The following is a 24,417-nucleotide window of genomic DNA, read 5'->3' as shown; positions in this document are numbered from 1 at the left end:
CATCTTGGATGACGTCATTTAAAGGAACCGTCATTCGTCGTTCAGTCGTCGGCCAGGATGGATGTTCCGCGTCGGAGGTCTTCAGGATGCTGCCGCTCCGCTCCGGATGGATGATGATAGAAGATGCCTCTTGGATGAAGACTTCAATCGGATGGGAGACCTCTTCTGCCCCGCTTGGATGAAGACTTCTACCGGATGGAGGACCTCTTCTTGCTCCGCTTGGATGAAGAATTTGGCTCGGCTGGGTGAAGACGACTCAAGGTAGGGAGATCTTCAGGGGCTTAGTGTTAGGTTTATTTAAGGGGGGTTTGGGTTAGATTAGGGGTATGTGGGTGGTGGGTTGTAATGTTGGGGGGGGGTATTGTATGTTTTTTTTCACAGGCAAAAGAGCTGAACTTCTTGGGGCATGCCCCGCAAAGGGCCCTGTTCAGGGCTGGTAAGGTAAAAGAGCTTTGAACTTTAGTAATTTAGAATAGGGTAGGGCATTTTTTTATTTTGGGGGGCTTTGTTATTTTATTAGGGGGCTTACAGTAGGTGTAATTAGTTTAAAATTGTTGTAATATATTTCTAATGTTTGTAAATATTTTTTTATTTTTTGTAACTTAGTTCTTTTTTATTTTTTGTACTTTAGTTAGTTTATTTCATTGTATTTATTTGTAGGAATTGTATTTAATTTATTTATTGATAGTGTAGTGTTAGGTTTAATTGTAGATAATTATAGGTATTTTATTTAATTAATTTATTGATAGTGTAGTGTTAGGTTTAATTGTAACTTAGGTTAGGATTTATTTTACACGTAAATTTGTAATTATTTTAACTATTTTAGCTATTAAATAGTTCTTAACTATTTAATAGCTATTGTACCTGGTTAAAATAAATACAAAGTTACCTGTAAAATAAATATTAATCCTAAAATAGCTATAATATAATTATAATTTATATTGTAGCTATATTAGGGTTTATTTTACAGGTAAGTATTTAGCTTTAAATAGGAATAATTTATTTAATAAGAGTTAATTAATTTTGTTAGATTAAAATTATATTTAACTTAGGGGGGTGTTAGTGTTAGGGTTAGAGTTAGCTTTAGGGGTTAATACATTTATTAGAATAGCGGTGAGCTCCAGTCGGCAGATTAGGGGTTAATAATTGAAGTTAGGTGTGGGCGATGTTAGGGAGGGCAGATTAGGGGTTAATACTATTTATTATAGGGTTAGTGAGGCGGATTAGGGGTTAATAACTTTATTATAGTAGCGGTGCGGTCCGCTCGACAGATTAGGGGTTAATAAGTGTAGGCAGGTGGAGGCGACGTTGAGGGGGGCAGATTAAGGGTTAATAAATATAATATAGGGGTCGGCGGTGTTAGGGGCAGCAGATTAGGGGTACATAGCTATAATGTAGGTGGCGGCTCTTTGCGGTCGGCAGATTAGGGGTTAATTATTGTAGGTAGCTGGCTGCGATGTTGTGGGGGGCAGGTTAGGGGTTAATAAATATAATATAGGGGTTGGCGGTGTTAGGGGCAGCAGATTAGGGGTACATAAGTATAACGTAGGTGGCGGTCGGCAGATTAGGGGTTAAAAAAATGTAATCGAGTGGCGGCGATGTGGGGGGACCTCGGTTTAGGGGTACATAGGTAGTTTATGGGTGTTAGTGTACTTTAGAGCACAGTAGTTAAGAGCTTTATGAACCGGCGTTAGCCCAGAAAGCTCTTAACTACTGACTTTTTTCTGCGACTGGAGTTTTGTCATTAGATTTCTAACGCTCACTTCAGACACGACTCTAAATACCGGAGTTAGAAAGATCCCATTGAAAAGATTGGATACGCAAATGACGTAAGGGGATCTGCGGTATGGAAAAGTCGCGGCTGAAAAGTGAGCGTTAGACCCTTTTTTGAATGACTCCAAATACCGGCGGTAGCCTAAAACCAGCGTTAGGAGCCTCTAACGCTGGTTTTCACGGCTACCGCCAAACTCCAAATCTAGGCCTAACTATCTTAAAATAACTAAAAACTTACCTGTGAAATAAAAAAAAAAACTAAGATTAAACTATAAATTACCTTAACATAACTATTCTTATAAAATAAACTACAAATTAAAAATCCTAAATGACATGATTAAAAAAACTTAACACTACGAAAAAATAAAAAACCTAAATTACAAATTTAAATAAACCTAACACTACGAAAAAATAAAAAAAAATCTGACATTTACAATACTGATTTGAACAGTCAATAGGATTTCAGTAGCTCTCATCCTATTGGCTGATTTGAAAATGTCAGCCAATAGGAATGCAAGGTACCCCATTTTTAAATGGGTACCTTGCATTCAAGCTTCAGTGTAAGGCGGTGATCGTATGAAGAGGATCATCCACGTTGGATGTCCGTGCCGCCGGCGATGATGCTCTGCGCATCCACAGCTCTGCACCACCGGGATGAAGAGAGAAGATGCCCCCGTGATGGATGTAGATGTCACCGCCTGGATGAAGACTTCTCGCTGCCTGGATGAAGATGGATGTACAGACTTCAGGAACTGTGAGTAGATTTCCTGAGGTTAGTGTTAGTTTTTTTTTGGTGTTTTCTTTTTAAGATTTAGGGCTTTAGGCAGTGAAAAAGCTGAATGTAAAAGAGCTGATTGCCCTTTTAAGGGCAATGCCCATACAAATGCCCCTTTAGAGGCAATCTGTAGCTTAGGGTTTTTTTATTTTGGGGAGTTGGTTGGGTGGTAGGGTTTACTGTTAGGGGAACTTTGTAATTTTTTAGATAAAAGAGCTGTTTAACTTAGGGCAATGCCCTACAAAAGGCCCTTTTAAGGGGTATTGGTAGTCTGTTGTTAGGTTAGGGGGTGTTTTGATTTTGGGGTGCCTTTTTTATAGGGCTATTAGATTAGGTGTAATTTTTATTATTTTGGATTATTTCGTTTTACATTTTTTGTAATTTTAGCTTTTTTTTGTAATGTTAGATTTTTTTTATTTTTTCGCAGTGTTCGGTTTATTTAAATTTGTAAAAAAAATAATATTTTTTGTAGTGTTAGGTTTATTTAATCATGTAATTTAGGATTTTTAATTTGTAGTTTATTTTATTTTATTATAATAATTATGTTAGGTTAATTTATAGTTTAATCTTAGTTTTTTTTTTTTATTTCACAGTTAATTCTTTATTTATTTTAATATAGTTACTTTTAATTTAAAGTAAGTACTTTTTAATTTTGTGTTTTGTGATGTGGGGGGCTAGCGGTTTAGGGGTTAATAGGTTTAGTTTATTAGTTGCGATGTGGGGAGCTGGCGGTGTAGAGGTTAATACTTTATTATAGTGTTGGAGATGTGGGGGTCCAGTGGTTTAGGGGTAAATAGGTTTAGTTAGTGTCGGGGCTGCAGGTTAGGCATTACTCATTAGAATGGTCAGGCAGGCAGGGTTTGGCAACAACAAAGCAGTCCAAGGATAAACCACTAGAATGGTCAGGCAGGCAGGGTTTGGCAACAGTAAAGCAGTCCAAGGGCACACCACTAGAATGGTCAGGCAGGCAGGGTTTGGCAACTGTAAAGCAGTCCAAGGGCACACCACTAGAATGGTCAGGGAGGTATAGTTCGGCAACAGTAATATAATCCAGCAATTAAGGGGTAAAGCAGGTAGAGTAGTCATACAGGCAGGTTCAGTAACGGTAATAAGGCACATAGATAGAACGACCTGTCACACCCAGGAGTACACAAAGAAACACCTATACTTGGGCAGTGACAGATCGTTTGTAACCATTTTAAATAGGCGCAGGATTCATGCCACAGAGGTCTGACCGGCATCAGGAGCGTGCAGCGATGTCGTTAGCGCCGTACACATCTGGGCCCGATACTGCCCCTGGCAACAAGCAGGGAAGGAGACGCCGCGCCCCTAACAACTGCTAAAGCAGCGCGGCGTGACATAGCCCCCCTCTCAAGGGTTCACTCTTGGAACCAGTGTCGACCTCAAAGGATGAGCAGCATAGAATCTGGAAACCAAAAATGGAGCATGCATATCACAGGCAGGAACCCAGGAACGATCTGCCATGGAGTAACCCTTCCAATGTATCAGATACTGCAGTTGTCTGCGCCTGTATCTGGAGTCCAGGATCTTAGCTACCTCATATTCGGGGTCACCACGGACCAGGAGCGGAGGAGGAGGGGCTCAGAGCCAGGTATATCTATTCTTGAAGTAAGGTTTAAGTAGTGAGATGTGGAAGACTGGATGTATGCGTAGGGTTTTTGGCAAGGCCACTTTGTAGGCAACAGGAGACAGTCTTTTCAGGACCTTATAAGAGCCGATAAACCTAGGCCCCAATTTGTGACAGGGTTGACATAGACGAATATATCGAGTAGAGATCCAAACACGTTCTCCCACTGGGATGGCATGTACAGAAGCCCTATGACGATCAGCAAATTTCTTATATCTAGAGACAGCTGAACACAGCTGAGAGTGAATACAATGCCAATGAGTGGTGAGTCCAGTGATGTGTCGGTCTGCGGCAGGGACCACAGTGGACTGAGCAGAAAGAGGGAAGACACAAGGTTGATACCCTTCTGCGACTTGAAACATAGAGCATCGAAGAGAAGAGTGCCAATGAGTGTTTCTCGCCAGCTCAGCTAGGGTTAGCAACTCAGACCAGTTGTTATGGCGAGCGTTGACAAAGGCTCTAAGGTAGGCTTCAAGATCCTGGTTTTCTCTCTGTTAGTCCATTGGTTTGAGGATGGTAGCCAGAAGAAAAGGGAACAGTTGGTTCCAATCAACTTACAAAAGGCTCTCCAGAAGGCAGAGATGAACTGTTGACCTGTGTCGGAAACAATATTCACAGGAATGCCATGAAGTCGCACCACATGCTCTTGAAAAAGGGACAATAATTCTTGATCAGAAGGCAATTTGGTTAGGGGTACGAATTGAGCCAGTCTGAAAAAGCGGTCCACCACAACCGAGATAACTGTATGGTGGTCAGAAGAAGGAAGGCCTACAATGAAGTCCATTGTTATGTGTGTCCATGGTTTTTTGGGAATGGACAATGGTTGGAGCAAGCCAGGAGGCAAAGATCAAGGAGTCTTGTTGTCATCACAAATTGTGCAGGCTTTCACATAATCCTGAGCATCAGACTTCATAGTAGGCCACCAAACATATTGGGAAAGACGCTTGAAAGTCCTAGTCAAACCAGGATGTCCTGAGAGTTTGCTATCATGAGCCCAGGCTAGCACAGGAATACGTAGGTTCAGGGGTACAAAGAGGATATCGGAGGCCATGGGGGCTCCAGGAGGTTTTCTAGGCTGAGCACGCTGCAATCACACAGGATGGGGGCATAATGTGTTCAATAGGAGCTCCTGAGGAATCACTTGAGTGAGGGAACTGATGGGAAAGGGCGTCCGCCTTCTTGTTCTTGGTCCCAGGAAGATAAGAGACCACAAAGTTAAAATGGGAAAAGAACAAGGCCCACCTGGCCTGTCGAGGATTGAGTCGATGAGCATTACAAGGTACTCGTAATGCCCAGATCTTGTGTTAAAGGCGGTCTTCCATTCGTGGCCTGGAAAGATGCGAATTAGATTGTATGCCCCACATAAGTCCAATTTGGTGAAAAAGCGAGTCATACAGCTCAGTGATCAATGGTATGGGAAAGCGATTCTTGATGGTTATGTTGTTCAAGGCCCTGTAGTCAATTCAGGGTCTGAGCTCACCATCCTTCTTACTGACAAAAAAGAAGCCAGCCCAGCAGGAGAGGAGGAAGGGCGAATGAAACCTTTAGCTAGGTTCTCTTGGATGTACTCCTCCATGGATTTAGTTTCAGCCTTAGAGAGTGGATAAGCCCTCCCTTTAGGAAGTGGAGCTCCAGGAAAGAGGTCGATCTTGCAGTCATAAGGATGGTGGGGTGGCAGCACGTCAGCTGCTTTTTTCTTAAACACATCCGCAAAGTCCATGTATACGGAAGGAAGGTTTGAAGGAGTCTGTATATTGGCTATGGGAATACGGGGCAGAAGAACGACTTTAGCAAGGCAGGAGTGGAAACAGGAGGTACACCAGGAGGCCAGTTGTCCCTCAGCCCAGTCGAACTGTGGATTGTGTACCCCAAGCCAAGGATGACAGGCTGTGCTGGGGAATGAATTACCGCAAACTGCAGCTGTTCAGTGTGAAGGACTCCCACAGTCAGGGTCAGAGGTGCTGACTCAAAATGGATCACGCCCGAACCAAGGGGGGTGCCATCCAGGGTAGTTATTTTGAGACAGTGTCTTTTCTGTAGAAGAAGCAAACCAGCTTGAATCATAAAACTGTGATCCAGGAAGTTTCCAGCTACCCCTGAATCAATGAAGGCTTGAGTGTGGACAGTATTCTGAAGGAACAGGTACCACGATCCGAGAGGAGTGAGGGGATTTAGTTGAGATCATGCTTAGAGGTACCCCAGTGTTATCCCCTAAGCATTGGCTTTTCCCAGCCAAATGTCACAGTCCTTTAGTTTGGTGGGTGTTAGATGCACAATAAAAACATAGTCTCAGTCTCCTTCTTCTCTGCCTTTCAGACTCTGAAGGTTTTAAGGAGGAGAGATCCATGGGTTCCTCTACTGAGGTAACTGGAGCTACTGAAGGGGTAGCGGATGCTGCCAAAACCGGGAAAACAGGAGGGAAGGACCCTCCTTGTTCTGTCTCTCTCGGCTTGTCTTTCTAAAAGCGAGAGTCCAGATTAATACAGATTAATACAAAGCGTTATAAAGTCATCCAAAGAAGAAGGAATATCACGATAAGTGAGTTCATCTTTGATGCATTCATGGAGACCCTTCCTAAAGGCTGCCTTGGAGCACTGCCATCCCAAGTGGTTTCAAGTGCCAAGGTGCGGAACTCGACAGCAAATTGTGCCACAGTTTTATTGCCTTGGCGGAGATCCAGGAGAGAATATTCTGCAGCAGAGGTATGGCCAGAAGTACCAAACACAGAAGATAAAGCAGAAATGAACTCATCAGCATCATGCAGGAGTTTAGCGTTCTGTTCCAAAAGGGGAGAGACCCAGGCTAGGGCATTGTTCTTTAGCAAGGAAATGTTAAAAGTGACCCTTGACTGATGAGACTGAAAGGTGTGAGGATCATTGCGGGAGTCCTACAGGGACGCAAAACTAGTCAGACAGCTTATGTATCCCACATACTCCTGCCTTGTACTATATATGCGTGATATACAGCAGATGTAGCTGTGAACTTTTTAACTTTTTCTAAATAAAGGATTTTGTTTTTAAGGATACCTTGATGCAGTGCCTGCTTTCCTTTGTTTATATTGTGGGAGTGCAGCCTTAGTGCAGGTTTAGAAAGCCCCTGCAATCAGTAGTTCCTTCATACTTGTCAGGCAAGGGTATTCGGGGTATACTTCCAGAAGCAGAGGAAGAAGTCACAGTACTAGGAGGAGGGGCTGATGGTGTAGCAACAGGAGCAGCATCCCTCGCTGCAACTAGTAAGGAGAGTTGAGCGGTAATATCTTGGAATCCATATTCTGCAACTGTGTGGTATGGTGTCCCTGAAGATAAACAGCATGTGCCACCTCATCTGGCTGCATGGCCCAAGTATAATGTAAGGTTCGTGGGATACTCCTCTATCAGACCGAACTCGGCCAGTAGTCTTGTTATCCTGGCGTCAAGCCTGAAAGATAGGGAATATTCCAGAGCAGAGAAAGCTAGTAAGATGTGGAAGGCGGCATTCATCACAGGCAGGGCAGTCCCCAGCGGCAACAGCAGAGCGGTCCAAGGAAAAACCACTAGAATGGTCAGGCAGGCAGGGTTTGGCAACAGCAAAACAGTCCAAGCGCACACCACTAGAATAGGCAGGATTTGGCAACAGTAAAGCAGTCCAAGGGCAAACCACTAGAATGGTCAGGCAGGCAGGGTTCGGCAACAAAGAGGCAATCCAGAACAACAGGGGTTAATAAGCAGAGCAGTTAGACAGGCAGGGTTGAGCAGCAGTATGTCAATCCAGCAATTTAGGGGTTAAGAGGCAGAGTAGTCAGACAGGCAGAGTTCAGCAGCGGAATAACAATAAGGCAGTAAGAAAAGTATGATCTATCACACCCAGGAGCACACAAAGTAACACCTATACTTGGGCAGTGATAGATCATACAAGGAACACTTACATAGGCGTAGGATTCGCGCCACAAGTGTCTGACTGGCATTAGAGAGGGAGAGGAGCATGCAACGATGACATCAGCACCGCACGCCTCCAGACCTGACACAGCCCTAGGCAATAAGCAGGGAAGGAGATGCCGCGCCCCTAGCAACGGCTAGAGCGGCGCGGCGTGACAGTGTGGCAGCTAAATGCTAATCATGCTCCTAAGGAAATAGGAGCTGTGTTACTTGATTTAAATAAAGAACATTTCTAAATATATGTTCTTACAGTTAACTTTTCAGGATGTATTCTCCTGTTAAATTCTGTGTTTTTCCTGTATTTACCACCATCTGGTGGCAGCACAATGATACTTTGCTCCTATTATTTTTTGAGGTGCAATTTTTGTTCTCTTTTTTTATGTTATGTGTATGCAGCTTATTTTTAATCTCTTTCATAATATTGAGCTTGACACACTGTTGGATTATCCTTTTATAAAATATATATGTACTTCTGACTCTGGGCTCGCTTCCATTGAGCTGTAATTCGGTTTGCGTGCACTCGCAAACCGTTAAATATGCTGTCGGAAGCAATATCGTTTATCGACTGTTTCCAATGGCCCGTTATAACTCAATTTTCGGCAACCGGTCTCCGTCTGCCGAAAACATTATCGTCCGATACAAAGCATTAGAAGCCTCTAATCTTTAAATAATACCCGGTTTCCAATGCCCATGCAAACCGTCAATACACTGTCGGAGGCTGCCGATACAGTAACATAAATTACACCCAGCTCAACTAGGTGTAAAACAGGAAAAAAGTGCTTTATGAGACATTTTTCCCATTGAAATCTAACCAGACACGTCAAAACCCCTCTATCCGCCATCCCCCCCCCACATCGCAATTTATAATAAATCTATTAACCCCTAATCTGCCATGCCCCACAATGCAAACTAGCTATTATAACAACCCCCAATCTGCCATGCCCCCATATTGCAAAGTATCTATTTAAACCATTAACCCCTAATCTGCCATGCCCCACAATGCAAACTAGCTATTATAACAACCCCCAATCTGCCATGCCCCCATATTGCAAAGTATCTATTTAAACCATTAACCCCTAATCCGCCATGCCCCCATATTGCAAAGTACGGGCAGGACTGCTCTATACACAATGTAGTCAGAATACAGGAAGTCCAGGATGGGAGGAGTTATCGTTCAAAACGGAGATAAGTTGTAATATAAATAATATTATGATAACATGATTATTGAAAAAAAAAAACATTGCGGTTTCAATTGTAAGTTTATTGAGATTTGGTAGTGTACATTAAAAACCGTATAATTTACATTCACTTTAACCAACATTGCAATTAACCTAATAAATCTATTAACTCCTAATCCACCATGCCTCACAACGCAAACTAGCTATTAAAACTATTAATCCCTAATCCACCATGCCCCCATATAGCAAAGTATCTAAATTTAAATTAAACTAAAATTACAAAAAATAAAAAAGTCTAACACTACATAAAATAATAAACCAAATTATCAAAAATAAAAAAATTAAACCTAATCCCTATGAAAATAAAAAGCCTCCCCTAAAAAAAATCCCCTAATCTAATGCAAAACTTCCAATAGCCCTTAAAATGGCCCTTTGTAGGACATTGCCCTAAATTAAACAGCTCTTTTACCACCAAAATAAACAATCCTAACACTAAAAAATCCTAAACTACCCATTGCCCCTAAAGCTCTTTTACTGTCCTTAAAAGGGCATTTAGCTCTTTTACAATTGCCCAAAATCCCTAATCTAAAAAAAATAAATAAAAAAAAAATATATAAAAAAACCCCCAGATAGGTACTCATGGTTCCTGAAGTCCGGCATTGAAGTCTTCTTTCAAGCGGCGACCTCTTCTATCTTCATCCAGGACCGCGGAACTGAAGGCCAGTGACCTAGGAACCGAAGACCTCTTTGTACGATCACCGCCATACACTGAATATTGAATGCAAGTTACGTATTTAAATATGACGTCACTTGCGTTCCTATTGGATGATTTGATTCTTCAAATTCAAATCATCCAATAGGATGAGAGCTACTGAAATCCTATTGGCTGTTCAAATCAGCCAATAGGATTTCAGTAGCTCTCATCCTAAATGCCGCCTGGAAGAGGACTTTCTCCCCCGGACTTCAGGAACGGTGAGTATCTATTTGGGGGTTAGAGTTAGGATTTTTTTTATTTTTGTTTTTATTTTTATTTTTTTTAGGGATTTTGGGCAGTGTAAAAGAGCTGAATGCCCTTTTAAGTGCAGTAAAAGAGCTGAACAGTGAATACCCTTTTAAGGGCAATGTCCATACAAATGCCCCTTTAGGGGCAATGGGTAGTTTAGGATTTTTTACTGTCAATTTTTTTATTTTGGGGGGTTCGGTGGGTGGGGGTTTTTACTGTTAGTGGGGGGACTTAGAGTTTTTAAAAGTAAAAGAGCTGTTTAACTTAGGGAAATGCCCAACAAAAGGCACTTTTAAGGGTTATTGGTAGTTTAGTATTAGATTAGGGGGTGTTTTTTTTTTCATAGGGATTAGGTATAATTTTTTTATTATTGATAATTTAGTTTATTTTTTATGTAACGTTAAACTTTTTTATTTTTTGTAATTTTAGATTAATTTAAATTTAGGTTATTTTATTTTTAAAGTAATGTTAGGTTTTTTATTTTAATTTTAATTTAGGATTATTTTAATTTATGTAATGGGGTTAATTTAGGGGGTGTTAGGTTAGGGGGCTTAGTGATTAGTTATTTGCGATATGGGGGCATTGTGGTTTAGGCGTTAATAGTTGAAATAGCTAGATTGCGTTGTGGGGCATGGTGGATTAGAGGTTAATAGTTTAAATGGCTAGATTGTGTTGTAAGGTATGGCAGTTTAGGGGTTAATAGCTTAATTACAAGGAGTCCGGATAGCTCAGTCGGTTGAGCATCGGCCTTTAATATGAGGACCAAGGGTTCAAGTCCTTGTTTGGGCGATCACTTTAATAAATTCCTCAGGATTCTGGCCTTCAAGATGGAAACTATTCATTCCATTCTTCCATTGGTTCAGGAAGGTCAGTTTGTGATGACCATAGTCTTAAAGGATGAGTATTTACTCTTTTCCATTCTCAGGGATCATCACCAATTTTTAAGGTTTGAGTTTCTGGAAAAGCATGTCCAGTTTGTTGCACTTTTGTTTGGTCTTGCCACGGCTCCCAGAATATTCATCAAGGTTCTGAGGGCTCTATTGGCAGTGATCAGATCCCAGGGAATTGCTGTGGAGCCTTTTCTAGACATATCTTGGTTCAGGTGTCTTCTTTTCAACTAGTAAAATCTCATACAGAGATGTTGTTTTTTTCTTCTCTACGTTTCCACAGGTGGAAATTTGAATCTGGTAAAGAGTTCCCTAGTTCCAGCAACATGAGTGTGTTTTCTAGGGACAATCATAGATACCCTGTCCATTAAGATTTTCTGACGGACTTCTGAAAATCCACGCTTCTTGTTTCTTACTTTTCTCTCCAGTCTGCTATTCGTCCATCAGTGGCTCATGCATGGAGGTGATTGGTCTGATGGTGGCTTCCATAGACATCATTCCTTTTGCTCGGTTCCATCTGCGGTGCCTCAATTTTGCATGCTCAGTCAATGGAACAGAGACCTTTCAGATTTATCACAGAGGATAAATCTGAATCCCCTAACAAGAGACTCTCTCTTGTGGTGGATTTCACAGGAACTTCTGACTCTGGGGCGTTTGCTTTCTGAGACCTTCCTGGGTGACTGTGACTATGGGCGCCAGCCTGTTAGGCTAGAGTGCTGTTTGGGGTTCTCTGAAGGCTCAGGCTCTTGGAATTGATCTTCATTGCCCTATCAATGTGGCCTTAATTATCTTTATTCCAGTTTATCTGATTCCAGACAGACATCACCACCTCAGGGGCTTAAATCAGTCTCCAGGGAGTTCCTTGGCCATGAAGGAGGTGACTCGCATTCTACAGTGGGCTGAAGCTCACGATTGTCTACCATCTGCCTTCCACATTCCAGGAGTGGACAATTGGGAAGTGGATTTTCTGAGCAGACAGACTTTTCATCCCGGTGAGTGGGCTCTCCATCCAGAAGTGTTATCCAGGATAAACCTCAGGTAGGGGGTTCCAGATTTAGATCTGATAGTCTCTCATCGAAACGCAGAGCTTCCAAAGTATGGTTCAGGGTCAAGAGATCCTCAGGCCGCCCTGATAGATGCTCTGGCGGTCCCTTGGGATTTTGGACTAGCATACCTGTTTCCTCTGTTTGCTCTCCATCTACGAGTCATTGTTCGTATCAGCAGAGAAGACAGCCTCTGTGATCCTTATAGCTCCTGTCTGGCTCGCATGCTCTGGTTTGCGGATCTGGTGAAGATGTAATCTCTTCCACCTTGGAGGTGACCTCTGAGGAAGTACCTTCTAATTCAGGGTCCATTACTCCATCCAAATTTAAATTCTCTGCAGCTGTATGCTTGGAGATTCAATGCCTAGACCTGTCTAGACGCGTTTTTTCTGAGGCAGTCATTGATTCTATGCTTCAGGCTCGTAAACCTGTTTCTTGTAGGATTTACCATAAGATATGGCATAAATACCTTTTTTGGTGTGAAGCTAAAGGTTTTTCTTGGAGTCGGGTGAGGATTTCCAGAATTTTATCTTTTCTTCAGGATGGCTTGGAGAAAGGTTTGTCAGTCAGTACTCTGAAAGGTCAGATTTCTTCTCTGTCTATAATTTTGCACAAACGTTTGGCAGAATTCCAGATGTTCAGGTTTTGTTCAGGCCCTGGTCAGAATCAGGTCTGTGTTTAATCCAGTTTCTCCTCTTTGGAGCCTTATCTTAGTTCTTAAAGTTTTGCAGCAGGCTCTGTTTGCGCCAATGCATGTTGTTGATTTAAATTGTTATCTGCAGTGTGATTCCCAGTGCCTTATCTTTCATGCAGATAAGGCGGTCCTTCATACTAAATTGGGGTTTCAACCTTAGGTGGTGTCGGATCGAAACATTAAATAGGATATTGTTGTTCCTTCTTTTTGTCCTAATCCTCCTTCTCCAAAGCAACTTTTTTTTGCATAACTTGGATGTTGTGCGTGCTAAAATTTTACTTTCAAGCTACTAAAGATTTTCAGCAATCTTCTGCCCTGTTTGTTGTTTTCTCTAGAAAGCGTAAGGGTCAGAAGGCCATTTCTACTACTTTTTATTTCTGGTTAAGAAGTATGATTCATTTTGCTTATGAGACTGCTGGACAACAGCCTCCTTAGAGAATTACAGCTCATTCCACTTAAGATCATTTTGGGCTTTCAAAAATTAAGCTTCCGTGGAACAGATTTGCAAGGCGACAACATTGTCCTCTTTGCATACTTTTTCCAAGTTCTACAAATTTGATACTTTTACCTCGGCTGAGGCCTCTTTTGAGAGAAAGGTTCTTCAAGTGGTGGTGCCTTCTGTTTAGGTCCTCCTGCCTTTTTCTCCCTCCCTGTTCATTCTGTGTCCTCTAGCATGGGTATTGTTTCCCACTAGTAATTGGAATGACGTTGTGGACTCTCCATGTCATAGGAAAGAAAACAAAATTTATGCTTACCTGAAAATTTCTTTCTTTCCAGCATGAAGAGTCCATGACCTTGCCCTATTTTTTAATTATAATTCGGCAGTTTTTTTGAGTAAACCTCAGGCACCTCTATACCCTTGTGTTTTCATCTTTTTCTATTTTCCTTTGGCTGAATGACTAGGGATTATGGGTAAGGGAAGTTACACTTAACAGGTTTGCTGGGATGCTCTTTGCCGCCTCCTGCTGGCCAGGAGTTGAATATCCCACTAGAAATTGTAATGACGTTGTGGAATCTCCATGTCCGGAAAGAAAGACATTTATAAGGTAAGCATAAATTTTGTTTTTTATATTGTAAATTGTAGGTAGTAAGATAGGAGCGCCAAAAGAGGCAAGGCCAGGGGTTTGGTGGAAATATGTGATATATAACGTAATTGATGAAGTTAGGGTCTAAATGAGTTCCCTGCAATAGTGGACCACAGTGATTTAGTCCGTCCTTCTTATAGTATTATAGAGTTTGTTTAAGAGCGTAGATTCCAAGCGTCTGGCGCTTTGGATTGGGGGGTGGATGTTAATGTGTACTATGAAGGCATATATAGGTGCAGGATAATTAGAAATCGAAAAAATTGTCTATATATAATGATATTAGATGACACAGAGCATACGTCTTCCAAATAAAATATCACAATTTTAATACAGTTATGTGCAATTTAGTACATCATATCCGGTTAAAAACAAGTTACATACAAGAATATGGATCCATAAAAACTATATGATAATACGATATATTAAAAATATTATATAAAAAATGTATTTAAGAACAATAATACGTATTAAGAACAATAATGCAGTGAAAGTTCTGTATGTTAGAGATAGTCTGGGTCTCTCTGACAAAGTCCCTACGTCTGTCGTGGGGAAGGTAAGCTAAGGTACAGCTGTACAGCAAATATGCCTATAGGATAGATTTGCTAGTAAGGTGGCTGTATGAACATAGCAGTTTGAAAAGTAGCGAATAGTAAGACAATATGATAATGATACACAAATGTACAGATGAAAATAACACGCAAATGTACAAATAGAAACCTCAATTGTGTATAAGAACAAAATAGTGGTCAAAATAATGATCCAAAAAACAACTTGTGATCAAATAATAATCCAAAAAACAATTCAGAAAATGTGTTCCTTAAATGAAGGTGTGAACAGTCCAATTAATGTGAGGTGATTCAATCCGTGAAAAAACACAAAAAAACAATGTAGTAAAGTCCATAAAGATGTTCAAAAAAGTTGTAATCCTTAATTTGATATCTCAAAAATAATAAGAATATCCAAAATTTGAAAATATAAAAATGTAAAAAATATGTATATAGGAATGTCCAATACAAAATCTCCAAAATATCCAATATAAGTGACTAGTGTATACACAAAATTATAAACGTGATCACTGAGAAAACAAAAATCTGTAGTTCTTATTGTAGTGCAAAATGGTATTAGAAAATTGGAAAATGCACAAAATGAAATAAAAATATAAAAATATAAAAGAAAAAAGGGGAAGAACTTGGGGATTCCTCAAAACCTGTAAACAAAAGATAACAACATAGTGTGATATTGTTAAAAAGGCCGAAACGCGTTGACAAGTATATGGTGAGCATTACTCCTTTTATTATTGCCTATTTTTAACAATATCACACTATGTTGTTATCTTTTGTTTACAGGTTTTGAGGAATCCCCAAGTTCTTCCCCTTTTTTCTTTTATATTTTTATATTTTTATATTTTTATTTCATTTTGTGCATTTTCCAATTTTCTAATACCATTGTGCACTACAATAAGAACTACAGATTTTTGTTTTCTCAGTGATCACGTTTATAATTTTGTGTATACACTAGTCACTTATATTGGATATTTTGGAGATTTTGTATTGGACATTCCTATATACATATTTTTTACATTTTTATATTTTCAAATTTTGGATATTCTTATTATTTTTGAGATATCAAATTAAGGATTACAACTTTTTTGAACATCTTTATGGACTTTACTACATTGTTTTTTTGTGTTTTTTCACGGATTGAATCACCTCACATTAATTGGACTGTTCACACCTTCATTTAAGGAACACATTTTCTGAATTGTTTTTTGGATTATTATTTGATCACAAGTTGTTTTTTGGATCATTATTTTGACCACTATTTTGTTCTTATACACAATTGAGGTTTCTATTTGTACATTTGTGTGTTATTTTCATCTGTACATTTGTGTATCATTATCATATTGTCTTACTATTCGCTACTTTTCAAACTGCTATGTTCATACAGCCACCTTACTAGCAAATCTATCCTATTGGCATATTTGCTGTACAGCTGTACCTTAGCTTACCTTCCCCACGACAGATGTAGGGACTTTGTCAGAGAGACCCAGACTATCTCTAACATACAGAACTTTCACTGCATTATTGTTCTTAATACGTATTATTGTTCTTAAATACATTTTTATATAATATTTTTAATATATTGTATTATCATATAGTTTTTATGGATCCATATTCTTGTATGTAACTTGTTTTTAACCGGATATGATGTACTAAATTGCACATAACTGTATTAAAATTGTGATATTTTATTTGGAAGACGTATGCTCTGTGTCATCTAATATCATTATATATAGACAATTTTTTCGATTTCTAATTATCCTGCACCTATATATGCCTTCATAGTACACATTAACATCCACCCCCCAATCCAAAGCGCCAGACGCTTGGAATCTACGCTCTTAAACAAACTCTATAATACTATAAGAAGGACGGACTAAATCACTGTTGTCCACTATTGCAGGGAACTCATTTAGACCCTAACTTCATCAATTACGTTATATATCACATATTTCCACCAAACCCCTGGCCTTGCCTCTTTTGGCACTCCTATCTTACTACCTACATACACCATAGCACTATTGCGGACTTTTTTGGGGGATCCGCTCTAGACAGGAGCCACAGGTCACTCTATACACAAGCGCTATAAGCACAACAAATTCGTTATATTGTAAATTGTTAAGGTTAATTTATATGTTATGTATTAATTTATCTATAAGCAAAACTTTGAAGCTGATGGACTTACATATTGTTAGCACATTTTAAGCCTCTTCGATGGACTATGCTTTTCTATCTCCATATTACCCATCATTGTACCATTTTGAGATGCATGGTAAGTGTACATATTTTACTAATATGTAACAGTCCAATGCTTAAACATTAAATAGTTAAAAAGCAACAACAAAAACACCACATCGCAAACTACCACTATTAACCCCTAAACCCCCACAACCCCACATCACAAACTACCCCACTACTCTATTAACCCCTAAACCGCCACACCCCCACATTGCAAAATACCCCTCTACAGTATTATTCCCTAAACCTCCACAAACCCGACCATAAAATACTCACTATCATCTAAACCCTATAACCAGCTAAACCCCCTAACCTAAAAAAAAAACAAAAAATTACGATTTCAGGAAAGGGTCGTTTTTTGGGGGAATTAAGGGGGTGTTAGGTTAAGGGGTTTAAATGTTTGTGTGTATTTTGGGGTGGGGATTGTGGCGGTTTAGGGGTTAATAGAGTATTGGGGTATTTTATGATGTGGGTGTGTGGCTGTTTAGGGGTTAGTAAAGTAGAGGGGACTTTAGAAAAGGCTATGCAGTGGGTTAGAGTTAATAGTATAGTGGGGACTTTGCGGTGGGGTATGCAGCGGGTTATGGGTTAATAGTTTAGTGGGGACTTTGCGGTGGGCTTTGCGCTGGTTTAGGGATTATTAAAGTAGGGGGCTTATGGCTATTCAGGTTAGCGTGCGAGTATGTGTGTTTTTTCCACTATTCTCTCTCCATTGAAGGCTATGGGAGAGTACGTTAAAGCAGTCGCGATATTCTAACTTCTACTCTTTGCGTGCGTCTGGTTAAAGCGTGAGCAAACAATATTTACTTTCAATTTGTGATACGCGCTCTACCCGACGCCAGCAAAGAGCAGAAGGCGAGTTGATTTAGCGTACAAGCTAAACCTAGCCCTTACTGTCCCTTTATCTCTTCAGCTTTCTGTATATCTGTGCCTGAAAGTGGTAAATACTGTATTGAAAGGTGTCACTGCACCTCAAATGCATTTTTGTAGTTTTCTATTAGATCTGAGTGATTTCAAATTTGAAAACCCTGGGAAAAGCCACTTTACATGGGGATTCTTTTTTTAATGGAACAGACCATACTATTTTTTACACATAAATGACTATTTTTTTTATTTTTTTTATTTTAGATACTGGTCAGATATTGATGGAAAGTTAAGGGAAGCACTTGTTTTGCGAAAAATCAAAGTGCGACTTCTAATTAGCTGTTGGAAAAATACGGATCAACTGACATACAGTTTTTTGTCATCACTTAAATCACTTTGCAATGAGTTACCTGACTGCAGCTTGGAAGTGGTAAGTATCTTTAGCATAAAATGACTAACATTAAAACATTTAAGTGAATGTAAAGTATATTGAATAAGTGCTCTGTATCTAAAAAAACAGGGGCACTTTCATTCATTAAACTTTACATTGAAGCTTCTTTTTTAAATACTTACCTTTTATTTATAGAAAAAAGACAGGCGATGCTCCGCCCGCTTCTCCTGCTTTAGTTACCAGATTGATGATGAATCCGGGTTCCTCCAACCATTGCATTGCCTCACGAGCTGGACGCCAAAGGGGGCATGCAACAATTGGAGGAAGCCGGATTCGTCATGGATTTGCTAACTACAGCAGGAGCTGTGGATGGAGGATCGCCGCTCTGCTTTCCATAAAACAAAGGCATTTTAAAAAAGAATGATTCATATAGAGCATGCAATTTTAAGCAACTTTCTAATTTACTCATTTTATTAATTTTTCTTCATTCTCTTGGTATCTTTATTTGTAAAAGCAGGAATTTAAGCTTAGGAGCTGGCCCATTTTTGCTTCAGCAACCTGGGTAGCGATTGATGGCTGAAGAAAAATTGGTAATAGGAGTAAATGAGAAAGTTGCTTAAAATCGCTGCTCTATCTGAATCATGAAAGAAAAAATTGGGTTTCATGTCCTTTTAATGTAGATTTGAATATGTTTATAGAAACAAGGCTTAAACAGATGCGATACACCACATATAACAACAAATAGTAACATGTACGGTTTATGTAATTTGTTTAATGTTTGACCTTCTTCAGCATTATTTTACTTATAACTGAATATTACAAATGTTGTTATTGTTTGATTGCAGAAATTCTTTGTACCAAAGGAGCAGCTGAATGGGTCTTTTCCTAAAATTAATCGAAACAAGTATGTGGTCACTGACAGATCTGCATATATTGGTAAGTTGTAATACAAACTGCTTATATGTAAGTGCCTTTAGGTAACTGTAATTGTAAGCAAGCATCCAATTAGATTTCATATACTTCTTTGTAGTAAATAAATAATACAATACTAATAATGTAAAAGCAATGGTTAAATAAAAAGAAATATCAAAATATAAGAAAAAAAAAGAAATTAACGCAGAAGTACAGCACACAAATGCTAGTAAGCTACAAATAGTACAGTATACACACACTGCCTCTTAAAGGGACAGAAACTTAAACCACGCCTATTACATGAAGGAAGGAGGTCTCTCTCCCTATAAAAGACATCTGAATAGTCTGCTCAGTGTTCAAATGTACTGTGTACCTAGTGTTATGAACCTTGCTCTTATTTTGTTATCCTGATATTGACCTTTCTGCCTGAACTGACCATTTGCCTGTTTGACCATGTCTCTGTCTTGTCTGTGCTTCGAGATCGTGTCTATTCAGCCTCTCCTTCTGCAACCTGGACTTCTATCACCAAACCCTTACACACACATCTAAAACATAAGTAAAAACACATACAATAGCACCCCTCTCCTCCGAAACGTTTCCAATTACCCCTCTATTAAGAACAGAGGATAACATAAATAAAAATAATTCACATTTATGAGATAAGCACAAAATGGGTAATTATCCCCATCACCAAGTGTACAGTGAGTACATAAGATCCCTATCGATATCCCTGAATACATTTTTGTATTGGTACTTATTATTGAGCAAATAGTATATATAAAAAATTTTTTTAGGAGATGTAGTACAGGAATGCCCAGATTTCTTAAATAGTTACCAAGGAATACAGTGAAAGGATAGATAGTACTTTCCCCTTTATATATTTATCCATTATCTGTAATTGCCATGATAGATATATTGTAGGGATCTTTTCTGCTCACTGTGCACTGAAGTTTTTCCCCACATGTAATGGCTCATTTACTCTCATTTTCTTCCTTTTAAAGTGATAGTAAACTTTCCTCTTTGTATTAACAGATCCGGAATGTTAGAGATATTTTAAATGGAGTTTAATCCATCAGTTGTAATGAAGATGCACTTTAACTTACTTTTTAATGTGCATAAGAAGAGAGAAGCGCTCTACCAGGAACGAAAAACAGCTCATCAGCTAGTTCTATGGCGATTTACCACCCGGAAGCAGCCTCTTTTAGACCAATGTGCTTTTCACAGAGAAAAACTTTCCTGAAGTATATCAGCCTGATCCCACCAAGTAAGGTCAGTCCAGCCCCGAAATACCAAGCAATTCTCTTCTGAACAAGGAACATGACAACCCCAGACGATCGTTTTGGCCTTCTATGGGCCTCGTCAGTGAGGTGCAGCCACATTCCTCTAAGCAAAGCACACTGGGCAAGGAGTCCACGTCTGGTTTCTCCCATCACCCATAGGGAGACTTCCCCAGAGTCATATTAATTTGCATATGAAGAGAGACGCGCTCTACCAGGAACCAGGAGAAGGCCGAAACCATTGTCTGGGGTTGTTGCTTCTTTTGTTCAGAGATGAATTGCCTGTTATTTCGGCACTGGACTGTCATTGGGCAGGATCAGACTAATATGCTACAGGATATTTTTCTCTGTGGAAACGCATCAACGTGTGCTAAAAGAATGCACACCCTGAGTTGCAAGGGAAATGAACAGGCATGGAAGTTATTCTAGCTTTTGTTCTATCTCAGGAGTGCTGTTCTCTCTCTTATGATATTTATGCAAATTACTCTTAGGTATCCCTAAGAGTAATGGGGGAAACCAGACGTGGACTCCTTGCACACATGCCCTTAGAGAGATACAACTGCACCTCACTGATGAGGCCCGCAGAAGGCCAAAACGATCATCTGGGGTTGTTGTTTCTCTTGTTCAGAGAAGAATTGCCTGGTATTTCGGCGCTGGACTATCATTGGGCAGGATCAGACTGATATGCTACAGGATATTTTTCTCTGTGGAAATGCATTGTGTGCTAAAACAATGCGCACCCTGAGTTGGAATTGAAATGAACAGACATGGAAGTTATTCTAGCTTTTGTTCTATCTCAGGAGTGCTGTTCTCTCTTTTCTGATATTTATGCAATTTACTCTTAGGTCTCCCTAAGAGTAATGGGGGAAACCAGACGTGGACTCCTTGCACACATGCCCTTAGAGAGATACAACTGCACCTCACTGATGAGGCCCACAGAAGGCCGTAACGATCATCTGGGGTTGTTGTTTCTCTTGTTCAGAGAAGAATTGCCTGGTATTTTGGTGCTGGACTGTCATTGGGCAGGATCAGACTGATATGCTACAGGATATTTTTCTCTGTGGAAAGGCATCAATGTGTGCTAAAAGAACGCGCAACCTTAGTTGCAATTGAAATGAACAGGCATAGAAGTTATTGTAGCTTTTGTTCTATCTCAGGAGTGCTCTTTTCTGATATTACTTTTTAATGTACCTTGCGCTCCTGCCACCCACTTCAAAAGTAATTTGTTTTTGTGAGAAAATGGTTTGAACTGTTCTCAGTGCTTTAGCCATACGGCACTCACATAGTTTTTTTTGTAGCTAGAGCACCAATTGGAGAACAGTTCAAACTGTTAGCTTACCTTAGCCCTTCCTCCATTCTTGAGCGTTGGCCCAGGGATGTGTCCTGTCCCCAGAATAACATCAAAATGAGTCTCTTCACAATGGTGTAACTGTGTACTGCCCTACGGGCAGGGGCATGACTACAGGGGTCTCAGAGTTCTCAATTGAAATTGAGCTCAAACATCTAGGGGCCCTTTAGCCAGTAGTGGCCTTCCTTCAGGGGTGCCAGTGGTGCCTGGACTCCACCTGTAACATGTTGGGCCCCTCTGTATGCCCTCCACCAGCAACAGAGGGCTTACATTATATGGAAAGTGTATAGATTTGCCTTTATGGTGGCTGGACTGCTAAGGTTTTGTACGGAAAAACTGCCACCTTTGCACAGGAAGTCTCTGTTGCAGACTAACCAAGTGGGAAGTAAGACAGTCACAGAGAAGCGGCTCGTATTGATGGTGCCTGTTGATGTCTGTGAGTGCTTGTTTTTGCGTGTCTGGGGTGCTTTGTGTGTGCATTGGGTGCCTGTGGATGCCAATAAGTAGTCGTTGTTTATTTAAACATGAACATCAATACCTTCTGTTTTTTTAGCTTATATTTCACTTTTTACTATTTAATGACAGCCAATTTATAAAATACAGTGCCAAAAGAGTGTTATTAGCTTTAAATTAAAATAGTACATTATACTTGTCCGTTTTGAGGTATGGTTAAATAACAAATGGGGGAGGAGTGGGCTGCTCTGCCTTAAAATGCCCAGTCCTATTTTTGGTCCCAGTACAGCCCTGGATGCTGTATTACCCTAAGTGTTGTGTGGGCATCTCTGCTTCAGCTTTTTAGTTTCTCAGTGCACTACTAGTATAGAGACATATGACTGGATGTCACTAAAGCTATTTTAATTAATATTTAAAAATATGACTAATGCTTGATTTTTCTTCTGCTACCTTAGTAGTTCTTCTGCTACTGTAGCTTCTTCTGAACCTCTCTGTAACATCTGTTATTTCACTATCACAGTTCCATGACTTCTGTTCCAGCTCCTTGACATCTGACTATCATAGCTCCCTAACTCCTGGTTTTCTAGCTGTGCTGACCACTATCCTGGTGAGCATTGTTATTTGTATTCCTTCTAGTCATGTATCTCTTTGTTCCTGCTGGTCATCACTGCCTGTGTATCCTACTAACAATTTTCATATATATTGTTGATTACCATTAGTGTCTGTGTCCCTGCTGACCGTTGCTCATTAATTCTATTTACTCTTTGTTCACCATTGTAACCAGTACATCCTGCTGGGCATTGCTATCTGAGCTCCCGTCTTGCTTTGCCACCTGTATCCTGTGTGCTATTTATCTCTTTGTTTGGCTAGCTATTCATTGTAGTTCACACTGGCTGCCTCTGTCCATAAATCCTGCTGACCTTTGTAAGCAAAAACATAACTTAATACTGTAATAACTTTAATTATATGTTGTTTATTAGTAGCCATAAGTTACCATTTTATGCAATTATTTTAAGTGTATGTCTTAGGATAAAGCACTCCACAATTTTACTTGCTAATGATTCCTTTATAAGCCTTAGCTTAATCTAGCAGATCAAAATGTTCCTGCTGAAACACATTAGTTAGATTAAATGTCAACCTATGTGTGTTAGAATTTGTCACATAGACCTCTTTGTTTTTCATGTAATTTGGATTCAAATTTGACTTTTATTTTAACCTTTTTTTTAATTAGTTGAAATAAATATAACATTTTAAACGACTAATTTTACTTTTTACTAATAAAAATGTTAATTTGACATTTGTCAGGTTTATTTAAAGTGAATATAAATTTAGATTAATCGGTGGCCCGGTTTTTAATAATCCTATTAAAAACAAGGGCACTTTAATTCATCAAAATTTACATTTCATTAGTTTTTTTCAAATACCTTTTAATTCTGACAGCTGCTGCAGCGCTTCCTCCACCCGTTGCAAGCCCTCTTCGCGGTTCCAAAATGACGAATCCGGCTTCCTACAATCACAGCGTTGCCTCAGCGTGTGATTGGAGGAAGCCAGATTCATCATTTCTGATATATGAAGAGGCTTCCGACGGCCGGGGCAATCGCTGGAGAGGCTAGGAAGATTAAAAGGTAAGTATTTGAAGAAAACAAGTGAAATGTAAATTTTGATAAATTAAAGTGCCCTTGTTTTTAATAGGATTATTAAAAACCCGGGCACCGATTCATCTAAATTAACATTCACTTTAACAACTAGTTTTGTATTATCCAGGTTTCAATCACATAATTTATTTACCTACTCAATTTCAGCTATAAAAAAAAGAAGAAATTAACGCAGAAATACAGCACACAAATGCTAGTAAGCTATGTGGTATATCACACAAATAGTACAGTATACACACACTGCCTCTTAAAGGGACAGAAACTTAAACCACGCCTGTTACATGAAGGAAGGAAGTTTCTCTCCCTATACAAGACATCTGATTATTCTGCTCAGTGTTCAAATGTACTGTGTACCTAGTGTTACAAACCTTGCTCTTATTTTGTTATCCTGATATTGACCTTTCTGCCTGTTTAATCGATAACGAACCTTTGCTGCCTGAACTGACCATTTGCCTGTTTGACCACGTCTCTTTCTCATGCCTTGTCTGTACTTCAAAATCGATTCTATTCAGCCTCTCCTTCTGCATCCTGGGCTTCTATCACCAAACCCTTACACACACATCTAAAACATAAGTAAAAAACACATACATATGCACCCCACTCCTCCAAAAAGTTTCCAATTACCCCTCTATTAAGAGCAGATGATAACATAAATAAAAAATAATTCACATTTATGAGATAAGCACAAAATGGGTAATTACTCAATTTCAGCTATAATG

General features: G+C 39.6%; 1 protein-coding gene across 1 annotated transcript in view; it reads left to right on the top strand.

Moving 5' to 3' along the window:
- Window positions 1–24,417, top strand: part of PLD5 (phospholipase D family member 5) — a 950,676-nt gene that overhangs the window by 869,593 nt on the left and 56,666 nt on the right. Inside the window, 2 exon segments of the mRNA XM_053712279.1 lie at window positions 17,927–18,092; window positions 18,899–18,989. Of these exon segments, the coding sequence (XP_053568254.1) occupies window positions 17,927–18,092; window positions 18,899–18,989 (257 nt within the window).

Source organism: Bombina bombina, chromosome 4 (assembly GCF_027579735.1).
Source record: "Bombina bombina isolate aBomBom1 chromosome 4, aBomBom1.pri, whole genome shotgun sequence".
Taxonomy (NCBI): domain Eukaryota; kingdom Metazoa; phylum Chordata; class Amphibia; order Anura; family Bombinatoridae; genus Bombina; species Bombina bombina.
The sequence above is the reverse complement of the archived record's forward strand: the minus strand, read 5'-3'. Positions and strand labels throughout refer to the sequence as shown.